The following is a 15224-nucleotide window of genomic DNA, read 5'->3' on the forward strand; positions in this document are numbered from 1 at the left end:
TCCATTATATTTTATTCAGCTAAGTTTAAATATATTCTTCTTACTATAAAATCATATAAAATAATGTCACGAGACTTATAAGCATATCTTGTCAGCTAAATGAACAAGCCTACAGCCTATATCATGGAGCAGAGCCAGATTACATACAGTATCTAGTCAGCTAAATGAACAAGCCTACAGCCTATATCAAGGAGCATAGCCAGATTACATACAGTAGCTAGTCAGCTAAATGAACAAGCCTACAGCCTATATCATGGAGCAGAGCCAGATTACATACAGTATCTAGTCAGCTAAATGAACAAGCCTACAGCCTATATCATGGAGAATAGCCAGATTACATACAGTATCTAGTCAGCTAAATGAACAAGCCTACAGCCTATATCATGGAGCAGAGCCAGATTACATACAGTATCTAGTCAGCTAAATGAACAAGCCTACAGCCTATATCATGGAGCATAGCCAGATTACATACAGTATCTAGTCAGCTAAATGAACAAGCCTACAGCCTATATCATGGAGCATAGCCAGATTACATACAGTATCTAGTCAGCTAAATGAACAAGCCTACAGCCTATATCATGGAGCAGAGCCAGATTACATACAGTATCTAGTCAGCTAAATGAACAAGCCTACAGCCTATATCATGGAGAATAGTCAGATTACATACAGTATCTAGTCAGCTAAATGAACAAGCCTACAGCCTATATCATGGAGCAGAGCCAGATTACATACAGTATCTAGTCAGCTAAATGAACAAGCCTACAGCCTATATCATGGAGCAGAGCCAGATTACATACAGTATCTAGTCAGCTAAATGAACAAGCCTACAGCCTATATCATGGAGCAGAGCCAGATTACATACAGTATCTAGTCAGCTAAATGAACAAGCCTACAGCCTATATCATGGAGCAGAGCCAGATTACATACAGTATCTAGTCAGCTAAATGAACAAGCCTACAGCCTATATCATGGAGCAGAGCCAGATTACATACAGTATCTAGTCAGCTAAATGAACAAGCCTACAGCCTATATCATGGAGAATAGCCAGATTACATACAGTATCTAGTCAGCTAAATGAACAAGCCTACAGCCTATATCATGGAGCATAGCCAGATTACATACAGTATCTAGTCAGCTAAATGAACAAGCCTACAGCCTATATCATGGAGCATAGCCAGATTACATACAGTATCTAGTCAGCTAAATGAACAAGCCTACAGCCTATATCATGGAGCAGAGCCAGATTACATACAGTATCTAGTCAGCTAAATGAACAAGCCTACAGCCTATATCATGGAGCAGAGCCAGATTACATACAGTATCTAGTCAGCTAAATGAACAAGCCTACAGCCTATATCATGGAGAATAGCCAGATTACATACAGTATCTAGTCAGCTAAATGAACAAGCCTACAGCCTATATCATGGAGAATAGCCAGATTACATACAGTATCTAGTCAGCTAAATGAACAAGCCTACAGCCTATATCATGGAGAATAGCCAGATTACATACAGTATCTAGTCAGCTAAATGAACAAGCCTACAGCCTATATCATGGAGCATAGCCAGATTACATACAGTATCTAGTCAGCTAAATGAACAAGCCTACAGCCTATATCATGGAGCATAGCCAGATTACATACAGTATCTAGTCAGCTAAATGAACAAGCCTACAGCCTATATCATGGAGCATAGCCAGATTACATACAGTAGGCCAACTCATATTCTGTTGTTCTGAAATACCTTTCCTTCATATCACAATGTTTCTTTAGACCTGCCTAAAATAAATAATGGATTGGTGTATATTAAATTAACTTACTAGACTTTTTAAAATTCCAAAGGCGTGCATCAGCGGCTTATATGTGGCTTGTATGTGTGGAGACCTGGAGATGCTAAACATGTTTATGTTAATAAATGGTCAGTTATTGTGAGACCTGCAGTCTTTTGCTTGACAACAACTGGCTGACAAAATGTCATGACCACCAAGTATGAACACTTCCAGATGTGAATGAAATGATGGTCCAACGTTGTTTAGAGAGCCATCAAGGCTTGTTGGGTTTTAGGAATTACCAAACCCAAGAACCAATTCATTACCTTATTGTTTTATTCCTAAACCAGAGGCCTCAGTAAATAATATGAGAGCAGCAGCAACATAGCCTGAGAATGACATTTATTCCACTGTCTCTCCTCTGCTGCCTGGCTGTCACTGAACATTGAGGAGCACAGTACTTTCCAGAGTTATGTAATAGATACTGCCAGTGAATCCAAGTTGAATATTGGCCCAAAAGGGGAAAATAAATAGTGCATGAATCAGGGATATGTTTAGGCTGGCCAAGTGGTGATGCCAACAATGTGTTTATCTCTGCCTAAGGAGAGAGAGAGAGAGAGAGAGAGAGAGAGAGAGAGAGAGAGAGAGAGAGAGAGAGAGAGAGAGAGAATTAGCAAATGCTAGATTCAATATAAATATCACAGATTATGGGTGTTTAGCTGAATACACAAACACAATGGTAGGGACTGTGCTTAGTCAGCAGAACTATGAGCTCCCTATGTGACAGTTACAGGGAAGGAAAGAGGGAAGAAATAGGAGGGAAAATCAGTCACACAAATATGAAACCAAAAACACATACATCCACAATTACAATTGAGTATTTATTAGGATCCCCATTAGCTGTTGCCAAGGCAGCAGCTACTCTTTCTGGAGTCCAAACAGGAATAAAACAATTACATCACAACAAAACAATAGTCTACATCATAAATAAATCAGTACATAATACAAGACATTGTTACCTTATTACTCTATTATTACAGATGTACAATATACAATTTACAATACTACAATAATACTATCTATATTGTGGATTTTAGTTTTTTTGTTTAGTTTATTAATTCAACCATTTAAAAAAACAAGCACACATAAAACTTGAAAAAGCCATACTGTACATGCACATGAGTTAAATCATGGAGGATGACACATAATAAAGTCTGGGACATTTCCTTTGTGGTCCTCTTGAAACAAGATGGCTAGACACGATCCAACACGGCTGAAGACAGTACGGCATTGAGATAATAAAACGTACAAACAAAGAAGAAGAACATCTATCTCATCATGGCAGTTACATCATAGGGGTCATTCATATGGGCACAGAAGACATCAAACAGTTTTTTCCTTTATATTTAAAGCTCCCTAGCTAGGACGTCGTTTTCATGGGCAGAGGCGACTCATTCCACTTTGAGGCTCCAGTATACAAAAAGGTAGCTTTCCCAGCATTACTCCTGAAGCTGTATAAGCACACATTAGCAACATCTGGTTCTGTGATTGTGTGCATCCCAGACATGGGGAAAGTAATCAGTTAAAATATCTGGGTGCAGAACCATAAAAACTCCTGTAACCCAAACCCAGTCTAATTAGGGACACCCTATCCTCAACAGGCAGCCATGTGAGTATGTGGACTCATCTTCAATACTACCCTGATCAGCTTATTCTGGGCTATCTGGAGCTTCCCCTTCATAAGCTTAGATAAGCTCCAAAACCAGGAAGTACTTGCGTAGTCAAAATGGCATTGAATGAGGACAGTGGCTAGCACTCTCATGGAGTCCTTATCAAACAGCTTGGATATTCTAGCCAAAAACGTAGTCCTAGCATTAACCTTCCCTAGCACTTTAGTGGCCATGCTCATACCTCCCAAGCTTCCATCAAGGATACATCCCAGGTAGCTAACAGAGGTTTTAGTAGTCAGCACCTCACCCCCTAACTCCACTCTGATTTCAGAGAACCTACACATTTTAGGTCTGGACCCAAAAATAATTGCCTCAATTTTACTTAAGTGCAGAGATAGCTTATTATCTCCAAGCCATTTGCTAATGTTAGTAAGGTCTGTGCTAAGTATGCTCTCCAACATAGTTTTCCTATTGTGAGACACCAGAAGTATATAGTCATCTGCATAAATGAAAAGATGGCAAGAACCAGCATCTTTCATATCGTTTATATACAGAACAGTAGAGGCCCAAGCACGCTCCCCTGGGTGTCCAATCTATGTCCAAAGTAGAAGATGCCAGAGACACACAGCACATAATTCACACACTGTAACTATGCTACCCAGCCATGCTGCATGTAGCTCCAGGCTCTATTGGATAAGTGATAAAGCACTAATTAGAGTAGAAAAGGACATTGATTGACCAAGATGGCATCTTGATTAGTACTAAATCCTTTTCACAGTGGCCTGTTGAGTGGCCCCTTCTATTCTAGTGGGGTATAATATAGGCCGTCGCCATTCCCCTGCCTCGTGTCAAAGCATGGAGAGTAATACTCTGTCTCGCCAAGCCCCAAAACCCAGTCATTAACTACTAGCTAGTTTCTTCTACCTGCTCCTAATTCTTACCATTTGTCTCCATTAAAATAAATGAGTCCGACGATAACATTATGTTAGTTTAAAGCAGACCGCTGCTCCTTGAATTTTGGAATGTTCTTTCTCTCTTTTCTGTGTGGGGTGAATAAGTGGCTCTCAACATCGATTAATGACATCTATCTATTTCCTGTGGGGCCCGCTTTTATTTATCTGGTCCTCTCTCCTCTCCCAGACACACGCATCACCATCCCTTTGCTGTTGGAGTAATTTAAGAAACATTTACTGTGTTTGTCTGGAGCCTCAGTAGTCTGCTGTAGGCCCCCTTCCCTTCCCTTCCCTTCCCTTCCCTTCCCTCCCTTCCCTTCCCTTCCCTTCCCTTCCCTTCCCTTCCCTTCCCTTCCCTTCCCTTCCCTTCCCTTCCCTTCCCTTCCCTTCCCTTCCCTTCCCTTCCTTCCCTTCCCTTCCCTTCCCTTCCCTTCCCTTCCCTTCCCTTCCCTTCCCTTCCCTTCTCTCTCTGTCTCTCTCTTTTTTTCCCACATGTCTTCCTCTGGCTGGGAGTAAGCTATTTGTTTTCTATTGGTGTTGTCCCTGATGCTTGCACTGCAAAGAACACGTTTTCTCCTGACATTTTCTTAATTGATCCATGGCAGCAGCTTTGTGCTCTCCTGTTTTTCACTGCTTTAATAATTCATATATTCCATTCTCCAGAGGAGCTTCTATCATGTTCTTTGGGGGAAAATAAACATATTGTCTTAGGCCTTTTTTCAGATGTGCTGTCAGTGATTGTAAACATTGTGAATAATTTCTCATACCGTTAGAAGAAATAACTTTGTGAAGTTCATGTGTAAATACAGTAAGGAACTTAAAGCAATTATTCACTATTAATTCCAGAGTGTACAGACATTCTTCCGCTGCAAAATTAATGTTCCGCAACGCTTCGGGGTTGGGAGATATTCTCAATCAGGAAGACAGTTATTATAGCCATTAAAATAACTATCCACTTTAGGTAATGAACACAATTAGCCGTTACACCAATAGTATACCTTTGCAGGAGAGCATTCCTCCCCACCCACTGAGGCACAGATAAATAGGCCACTTTGTCAAGCTGTAAACTCCCACATGTTTACTAAGGCCAGGGCAGAGATGCTTTGTCTACCGACTTTAGAACACTAATGAAGGCTAAAAACAGAAATGGATTGTTGTTTTATAATGTATATTTCTTTTCAACATCCATTGTCCTAAAAGAGTGTCTGAACACTCTCACATATCCACTGTATCCACTGACTTACTGACATTCTTTGCTGTCTGTCTGTCTGTCTGTCTGTCTGTCTGTCTGTCTGTCTGTCTGTCTGTCTGTCTGTCTGTCTGTCTGTCTGTCTGTCTGTCTGTCTGTCTGTCTGTCTGTCTGTCTGTCTGTCTGTCTGTCTGTCTGTCTGTCTGTCTGTCTGTCTTTCTTTCTTTCTCTGTGTGTCTGTAGGTCTTCTTCAGGAGTCTTTCATTGATGAACCAGACGGTCTGGTATCCGTCAACCTGCTGGTCGTGTCTGCAGTCTCAGCCTTCGCCACGGGGGCGGTGCTGTCTGGCCTGGCTGTCTGCTGGATCATGAGTCATCGCCACCGCCACCGCACGCGAGGGGCAGGAGCCAACAATAGGAGCCGTAAAGGGGACAAAGAGCAGAACATGCTGGGTCAGGGGCGGAGTGGCTCGGTGATGAGTGTGACCCGTACCAGTGGCAGCGAGAGGACCCGGTCACATTCCCAGGCAGACAACCCGTTCGTAACGCCCAACGGCTGGCCTAAAGGAGAGATAGACCCAGGCCTACCTACTCCAGAACAGACCCCCCTGCAGCAGAAACGGCCTCCACCCAGCATGAGGCTCCCAGATGGCGACTGGGACCAAAGCCAGACCTTCCTCACCTCAGTGGGCATGCCCTGCCCAGCCAACTCAGTCATCTACCTGAGCTCCAAGTTCCTGCAGGAGAGAGGGGGCAGGCACGAGGACCCAGGGAACGTGGGGCCCCCCAACACGGAGCGAACACGTTACCTGGTCCTGGCCAACCACCGGGAGCCCCACGGAGGACAACCCAGGACCACCCTGAGGAACTCTGCAGGCGAGTACAACTATCCAGCCACGCCACAGGACTCCCCAGACCGCAGGAGGGTGGTCTCAGCCCCCAGCAACCAGATGGACTTTGGGGAGCCCCCCCGCTGGACCCATGAGGGGCTCAACTATAACAGCAACAACGGAGTGCCCTACCACTCCCAGCGCCCGGGCCTGATCCGGGCCAACCACCACGGCCTGGCCGACTTCAATCACCTGATGGGAAAGAGTGTGGGCGAGCATACCCATAGTGGCCAGTGAGAAGAAGAGTGCCATGAACCCCCCTCTCTGAAACTCATTTCCCCTCAGCAACTGGAATACCCCTCAGACTCTCCCATCCCAAATCCTGCCCTGTCTGTTCTCTCTCACTGTCATTCAATGTTCTGACATCCCCTGGCGCGTAGCCTGCCTGCCTGACTGACTGACTGACTGAAGAGACTGGGCCACCAGAATCCAGCAGTTTAGAGAGAGAAAGAAAGAGAGAGAGATAAAGAGAGGAGGTTATTCTCCTCAAGGCTACTGCTCTGCTCTCGCCCTGAGAGGTGCACCCCTCTGCTCCATAAGTGGTTTAACCTGTGGAGCTGGGACTGGACACAATGAGACCAACCTCAAGGACTAGTAAGGGGTGCAAGGGAAGGGACATTTTGTGAAAAAGGAATTTAAAAAACGGACAACCGTTTCACTGATAATTTAGCATTCAGCTTCAGTTGTGAAAGGTCTCCTTCTACTATCTAGTGCTCTGCAAGTCATTCATGTTGTGTGACATTTTTATTTCTGCGTTGCTTTTGTGCCAGCATCCAGGGGACAACCATGTGTTTGTCCTTGGTTTTCAGGACAACTCTATCACTCAGCTCTATCCGTCAGCTTGTGTTTGGTAGGTATTAGCAATGCCAGAGAACACTGAATCGCGCATTAAAGGAGAGGCTTCCTGTCTTAATGTGAGCATACAACACACAGGTGCTTCTTATAGGAATAAGCTTGATAATGATGTCAACGATTATTCCCATTGTGTTAACAATCATGGAAAAAATCACACATTTCTAGTGTTTCTGAAGCTCTATTAAGTGTTTATAAATCAGACAGTGTAATGATTATATCCCCACCCGAGTCCTCAGGGGGGGGGGGGGGGGGGGGGTAAGAAGATGGTACCTTCCCATTTGATAAAAATAAAAATAAATAAAAATAATGTGTTTCCTTGGAGAAGTGGAGGGAACAAGGAAAGAGGGCAGAGAATGGTATGAGAACTCCCTCCCCCTCCCTCTCTCCTTCTCTGTCTCCCTCTCCCTGGGTCTCTGTGACCTGACCTGAAGCCTAGGCTGCCCGACCTGGCGGAGAGGAGAACACACAGCCCATGTAGGGGAATGTGAGCATGGCTGTGGGAGATAGCGGGTCCTGGACCCTGCCACTGGGGAGTTCCATTCAGGCTCCTCTCCCTGACACTGAGTCTCTTTGTGCCCTGGAGCAGGAGGAGATGGCTACAACAAATAGCGGTTAAGAGTCAGGGCAGGCAGGACAAACCCAGCTTCCTAGCCCAGCGGAATATCAATGAGGAAAGCAGCACCCCCCTGCTGTCCCTCCAGCCCCTCACAGACACTGGCACCGTTTGGGACTGGGTCTGGGACCAGGCAGGGTGGTGGGCCCACGGAGGGGTCAATAGGGCTGGGGCTGGCACCAGGCAGGGTGGTGGGCCCACGGAAGGGTCGATAGGCCTGGGGCTGGGACCAGGCAGGGTGGTGGGCCCACGGATGGGTCGATAGGGCTGGGGCTGAGACCAGGCAGGGTGGTGGGCCCACGGAGGGGTCGATAGGGCTGGGGCTGGGACCAGGCAGGGTGGTGGGCCCACGGATGGGTCGATAGGGCTGGGGCTGGGACCAGGCAGGGTGGTGGGCCCACGGATGGGTCGATAGGGCTGGGGCTGAGACCAGGCAGGGTGGTGGGCCCACGGATGGGTCGATAGGGCTGGGGCTGGGACCAGGCAGGGTGGTGGGCCCACGGAGGGGTCGATAGGGCTGGGGCTGGGACCAGGCAGGGTGGTGGGCCCATGGATGGGTCGATAGGGCTGGGCCTGTCAGACTGGCATCATTCAGACTGCTATCACTATATCCCTGCCTTTCAGCGTCTCCCACTAGATCTCTGGCCCGGCAGCCATTGTCAATCCTCAAACATTTACAAATCAGTGTTAACTGCATCCCCGCACTGGGCGCCAGGCGGCAACATGCATGGGAGCGCATAGACTGGCTTCATTAGTGGGTCTGTGGGCTGGGAGGAGCAGAGGAGTAGAGCAGGAGAGAGATGTTCTGAGGCTGGAGGGGCATAGGAGGAGCAGGGGCTGGGCTTTGTATGACTGGCAGAGAGTGGGGTTAGAGAAACACAGCAGCACCAGTGCACACATGTAGATATGTACAGGGCTTAAATACCGAGTTATGCTGACCTGCAGAGGGAGCAGATGGCGAGGAAACCTGGCCTGTATAGAGCCAGATGTGTGGTGGGCTGAGGAGAGGAGCCAGGCTGGGCGGTGGGTTTGTTTGTCTTAATGTGAAGGTCTAACCCACTGAGGTAGAATACTAAAAGAGATTCATGGAGTGTAAGCACATGATCTAGCTGGGTAGAAATGCCAACACATGGCTGGGTTCAGGGAAACAGCTCAACAACTGAACAAGTGTGTGCGTGTGTGTTTGAGTGTGTGTGTCTGTGCGTGTGTGCTTGAGTGTGTGGGTGTTTGTTTCTGTACTTGTATTACAGTAGTAATGAGTGTTGCCATGAATGAGTAATGTAGTGGGCTGGGGAGAAGGGTTATAGCATTAGCACAGTGCAGACATTCTTTACATATTCCTTACTATAGACGACCCCTCCTCCTCCTCCGATCGCCACTGTAGCCCTGAGAGGAGGATTGGTTGAGAATGTGGGGCATTGACGAAGTTTTGACCCCCTGGTGCCCCCTCTCCTCTCTGTCACCCCGCTAGTGGCGTCCCCTAAGTGCAGTGTGTGATTGAGGCCTGCTCTGCCTGCCCAGCCAGCCGTGCTCCAGCTCCCTCTCTTACACTGTTTCACTAAACATGCTTGATTAGGCAAAGTACATCCCAGCCCCTAATGGTGTGATGAGCCACTGAGAAGATTACTACAGACACATCGAGAGGGAGACGATCACCCACTCTCCTCCCCAGAAATCACCCCTGCATACAGACACACACTCTCACGCACACACACACACACACATACACACACAGCACCCTAACCAAAATCAGGATGTAATTTAATTACGATCCGCTGTCATCCCCAGGCCAGGGAGGAGGGAGGCCAGACTTGTGGCTCAGACCCAGAGCCACATGATAATATGATTATCTTAGTCCCCCATGACAATATATTAAACAATCTAGGGTTCCCCTTTATACAAGGCTTCAGGCTTGCACATAGACGGACACACGCACACACACACACACACACGCACACACGCACACGCACACACACACACGCGCGCACACACACACACACACACACACACACACACACACACACACACACACACACACACACACACACACACACACACACACACACACACACGTGTTTCACACACACAATCAGCCTCTTCTTCTCAACCCCATGATGTATACTCATGCTGTGTCCCTCTGCTGTTTAGCTGCTACAATCAAACAGAGGCAGTTTTTAATGTGTCAACACCAGAATGAGAAATCTGGGTAATTTACTGTGAAGCGCTCCAAAATCTTTGCTCTTTGAAAATCAGATTTTAAATGTTTTAACCGTTTTTTCATACATTAGCAATCCTCTGATGCAGTAAATTGTTTTCTTTGGCAGCCATTTCTTTCTGCTGGGAGATTTTTGTTTGGTTCTGTTTGATATGTAGCTCACGCAGTGTCGTCGTCGACCCCCCCCCCCTCCCACATGACCCGATCTGTGTGTATAAATATCATGGACTGTGTGTGTGTGCCTGAGGCCATGCCATTGTCTGTTGTTGGCTCGTTTTCCTCGGTAACCCAGTGATTAGCTAATGGCCCCCGGCCAGAAACTGCCATGTCGGGATAGGACACCCTAGAAAGAGCCAAACCAAATAAGGAGACATGTAACCCAGTCTGCTGAGGAATTAACACAGGCAGCAGACATTTTACTCATCCAGCGAAACACATCGAAGGATAAGCACAAAAACGTTTGCATTTTTGTAAAGTTGTAGAGAACATTCTATTTAGTCCGCACTGATCATTCTTGTCATGTTTTCATTATTTTTAATTTTCTTTGTTTCTATGGTAATATTTGTTTGGGTTTTTGGGGATTTGTTGTATTGGATTTTGATTTGCTCTCTGGTGTGTGAGTTTGATGATGAAGAAGATGATGATGATTAGGAGGAAGATGATGATGATGATGATGATGATGATGATGATTAGGAGGAAGATGATGGTGATGACGATGATTAGGAGGAAGATGATGGTGATGATGATGATTAGGAGGAAGATGATGATGATGATTAGGAGAAAGATGATGATGATGTTGATGACGAAGAGGATGAGGATAATGATGATTCTGTACTGTGAACAGCATCTCAGTATTTGCTCCCACTGATGCCTGAGTCGTGTCTGAGAGGTGGAGAAGAGGAGAAGAGAAGAGGAGAGGAGGAGAGGAGAGGAGGAGAGGAGAAGAGAGGAGGAGAGGAGCTGGCAATACAGACTGGCGATCACGACAAAGTGAACTTTCCCACAAAGAGAACTTTCCCACTCGAGTCTCCTGCTACTGTGACAGTCCTGTGGCTCTCACCAGAGGCTGTCTGTCCCTGTCTGTGACCAGGGACACTATCATTAAAAAACACCACGTGTCCCTGTGTGTACATAATCTCAATGCTTAAATGTAATTTAAGTGCAGTAGCAGCATGACACAGCCTCTGTGTGTACATATGTAGAGACGTATGTAGAATTTGTACAGTACATGCAAGTGTGTGTGCTTGTGTCCGCAAATGTCCATCAGACAAACACATGCATGCACCCTCAAGCAACTGCACAAGACACACACACACACACACACACACACACACACACACACACACACACACACCACACACACACACACACACACACACACACACACACACACACACACACACACACACACACACACACACACACCCTTCAGCAGTTGAAGACCATTTCTACATTGTCCTCAGCGCTGCCTGTCACTTAGCATGGAGACTTTGCTCTCTGTCAACTTTCTTATTCTAATAAACCACTCAGACATTGACCATCTATCTACCTGTGACAGTTTTTGCTCTGGTTAATTACTATTTCTTCTCCTCCTAAGGGGATGACAGTATTTATATAGGCAGTATATAACTAATTACTAGTCTGTGCTTCAACTTTATTTGTAAGATACACATTTAGTACTTTGCTATCAATTGAGTGTCAAATGCATTTGTACACTTCTGTTTAGCCATGGTGTAGTTAGAAAATACCACCACTGTCCAACAGAGAGTGCTGTTTCTCCAACAATGGCCTGGGACAGTCGTAAAATAAGGTCTGAACCATGCCTCTCCCACTGCCATGGCAGTCCAGTGCGGTCCTCCACTTTGCCATAATGAGTAATACCGCATTTGACTATTGTGAGCATTAACCATCCGAAAGGATCATAATGAAAAATAGAAATGAACTCAAATAGTCTTGTCTCTCTCTCCCTCTCTCCCTCTCTCTCTCTCTGTGTGGGGAGTGTATAAGGCAGTAACACATCTGTTGACAGGTAAAGGGGTTGAGAGGCCTGTCATAACTGGCAGTGAGGTGCTGGAGCCATGCACCCCTCCCTCACTCCACCACCTCATCCCTTGCTGGTGTCACCTGTTTTCATACATTTCGGAATCAATCAGCCGAGCCAGGGGCACATTCATGTGATGAATCTACTTCATGAATGGATTGGACCAATGCCAGCCCAGCAGACACTGTCGGGTTGACTTACATCTAAGCTCACTGCAGGCTAACACACTCTCACAGCCCTGTTATGTGTATTCAGATTCCAGCCACAACTTGTCTTTTGGCATTAATTACAGGGCTGAATTGTGTAAACATCATGAATATAATATAAGACACAGGGTGTAATTTGAGGGCCCTCTAGCCGACATATTCATCAGGCACCTCGGAGAGAGAGAAGGAGAAGGTAATTCTATTTAATGCTCTATCTGTTTGCTTTCAGGCACCAACACAGACACGGGGGCTGCCTACGCAGCACACAAACATACAGATCACACACAATCACGCACAGAGGGCGCAAAGGACCGTGAAATTATACAATCACTATCAGTATGGACATTGATCAGGTCACTATTTAACTACCACAGTAGTCTCCTGGGACAGAGACCATCCATATAACATTACTCTCTACAATGTTGACCGTATATGATTTCTATAATAGGGCATTTCTATTCTGATTTTAGACACCTTTTCAATATCAATTTTCCAATACAAACAATGTCAATATTGATTATTCAATATAAACATTGTCAATATCTATCATCCAACAATGGACGGCAGGTAGCCTAGTGGTTAGAGTGTTGTGATAGTAACTAAATGGTTGCTAGATCAAATCCCCAAGGTAAAAATCTGTTATTCTGCCCCTTAACAAAGCAGTTAACCCACTCTTTCTATGCTGTCATTGTAAGTAAGAATTTGTTCTTTAACTGACTTGCCTGGTTAAACTGAACTGTATTTTAGCGTAAAGAACCGAGCAGGGTGTGATGACCAGCCTGAACACATGGGGGAGACATTAGCGTGCCAAAAAGTTAGGTCCAGAAAAAGAAGCACAGTTTTCAACATTTTACGCTACCTTTCAGTTGTTAGAAAAAGATGACACCAGACACCTAGATAGTAGGTAAATATGTATATAATTTATATTCCGGTATAACCATCAGAATGTTTTTATGATACTTCACGTGACAGCATTCACTAAGCCAAAACAGAATATAGAGTAGCTGAAAATTCCTCTCCATTCCTACCTATACAGTTCTAGAGAGAGCAGTTCTCTCTGAAGAGGCTTCTTGGTTCTCTCTTTTCGTTAACCTCCCTGGAATCAGTTCCTTGCGGAACTCCTTCACTAAGAAGAAATATCCAATAGCATCAAAACAGCAGCTTGTTGTGGCAATCCCTTCTGAGACATGATAGAAGTTACGCATCAAATTATACTGTTGGCAGTCAAGAGGGACTTTGGAAGCAACATAGAATTTCATGAAAAATGCAATATGGATAGGAGTGTAACAGATGAAAAAAACGACCAAATTGGCTGATATTATTCTAATACTTTTCCTTTTGTGCTTATATGAGTGCATGTCCTTGTAGGCCAGCAGAGTGCAGATCATCTGGCATGAACAAAGCAGCATTGTGAGAAGAGGAACCGCATATCCCAGTATCTCCAGAGTCACAATAAAGTCCAGCGGAAACGGACGGGTGTCTTTCTCAAAGCAGGCCAGTCTGTGCTCAGGCCCATTGGGCTCCCTGAATATCACACATAGGACCACAATAGTCACCCATATCATCACACACACTACAACAGCCACTTGTTTCTTGGAGCCAATTCTCCTGGAGTGGAAGGGAAACTGAATGGCAATGAATCTCTGGACACTTACAGCTGTAACAGTGAAGATGCTAGCGTACATGTTGGTGAAGTGGATCAGAACAAGAAGAGCACAGAGGCCTGGAGGGTCCAGGGTGAAGAAGGTGTGGTAGATCCTGAAGGGCAAGAAGGTGATGAGGACACAGTCGGCCACGGCCAGGTTGAACATGTAGACGTGTGTGTCTGTCCAGCTGGCTCTCTTCCGATAGAACATCCTCAGTGCAGAGAGATTCAGGACCAGACCCAGAACAAACACAGGGCTGTACACAACCCTCTGGAACAGCCTTACCTCCTCCGTCATGTTGAGGTTACAGAGGTGCGGTCCGTGTGAATGGTTGGACATCATTCTCACTAAGATGGAGAGTATGAACATGATCATGATGTTTGTACTGATTACATCGGAAATGAGGAACATTACATTCTTATGAAGTTGGTAAAGTCTTACTATTTCAAGTGTGTATTACTAAAAGTGAATCTACTAAAAGTTACAATCAGTTAGTCAATTGCTGTTTTAAGGTTCAGAGGCTAAAGATTGTTTAGTGACATAATGTACACCATCGTTGTAACACTTTTAACTTGGTCTATACATCCCAGTTCAATTGAACCCACATCGTTCTTTTTTTTGGTTTTGACAGTTTATACATTTCTTACCTTAAATTGAGAGGAGCTCTGACAAAGGCAGTCTTTTTAATGTGATTGCCACCCACCAAGCCTGCAGATATTTTTCACCTGTAAATGAAGTCTCCACTTTTACTTTCTACTTCTTGAAGCTGCATGAGAAGCTTGACATTTCTCCTTGACAACAGAAAAATAAATCTGCCTTTGATAGGCTGCGGTCTATTTGCATTTCAAAGTGTAGAACTGAGAGTAACAGTTTGACACAAAGACATTAAAGCATAAAAACATCTCAACAATAAAGAGAGAACAGGAAAATAATCCTGCAGCAACAGGAAATGTGAATTATTTTGTGGATAATAATTAATTCATATTTTTGTATTGGTTTTGTAGGGGTTGATACATTAGATAGGGCAAATCAAGTCTGACGTTTTAAAGTGGAAATTACAGAAATTTTAGAAGCATTTTTAAACCTTGAATACATTACATGTTTGCCTTTCCTGCTGTGCAGGGCATTTTCTGTAATAACAGGGTGATCAAATTAAGATCCTACACTGTACATGCTACG

The 15224-nt window shown here is 45.1% G+C and overlaps 2 protein-coding genes across 5 annotated transcripts in view; one reads left to right on the forward strand and one right to left on the reverse strand.

Moving 5' to 3' along the window:
• The window catches only part of LOC106584391 (semaphorin-6B), a 135850-nt gene extending 124161 nt beyond the window's left edge, over positions 1-11689 (forward strand). For all 4 annotated transcript variants that reach the window (XM_014169649.3, XM_014169651.3, XM_014169652.3 and 1 more), the window contains exon 17: positions 5823-11689. In XM_014169649.3, coding sequence (XP_014025124.1) covers positions 5823-6706 — 884 coding nt within the window. In that variant the 3' untranslated portion in view covers positions 6707-11689. The remainder of the gene's footprint in view (positions 1-5822) is intronic.
• A 1608-nt stretch (positions 11690-13297) lies between these two features.
• Positions 13298-14828, reverse strand: LOC123729812 (G-protein coupled receptor 35-like). Its single transcript, XM_045705920.2, has 2 exons — positions 14693-14828; positions 13298-14392 (listed from the first exon to the last, which is right to left on the reverse strand). The coding sequence occupies exon 2, from the start codon at positions 14385-14387 to the stop codon at positions 13428-13430; it is 960 nt and encodes a 319-aa protein (XP_045561876.2). The 5' UTR covers positions 14388-14392; positions 14693-14828; the 3' UTR covers positions 13298-13427.
• Positions 14829-15224: the final 396 nt, after the last annotated feature.

Source organism: Salmo salar, chromosome 23 (genome assembly GCF_965601325.2).
Source record: "Salmo salar chromosome 23, fSalSal1, whole genome shotgun sequence".
Classification (NCBI taxonomy): Eukaryota; Metazoa; Chordata; class Actinopteri; order Salmoniformes; family Salmonidae; genus Salmo; species Salmo salar.

Bases quoted from the DNA above. Each gene is read 5' to 3' on its own strand.
- LOC123729812 (XM_045705920.2), bottom strand. From the start codon at position 14,387: ATGATGTCCAACCATTCACACGGACCGCACCTCTGTAACCTCAACATG.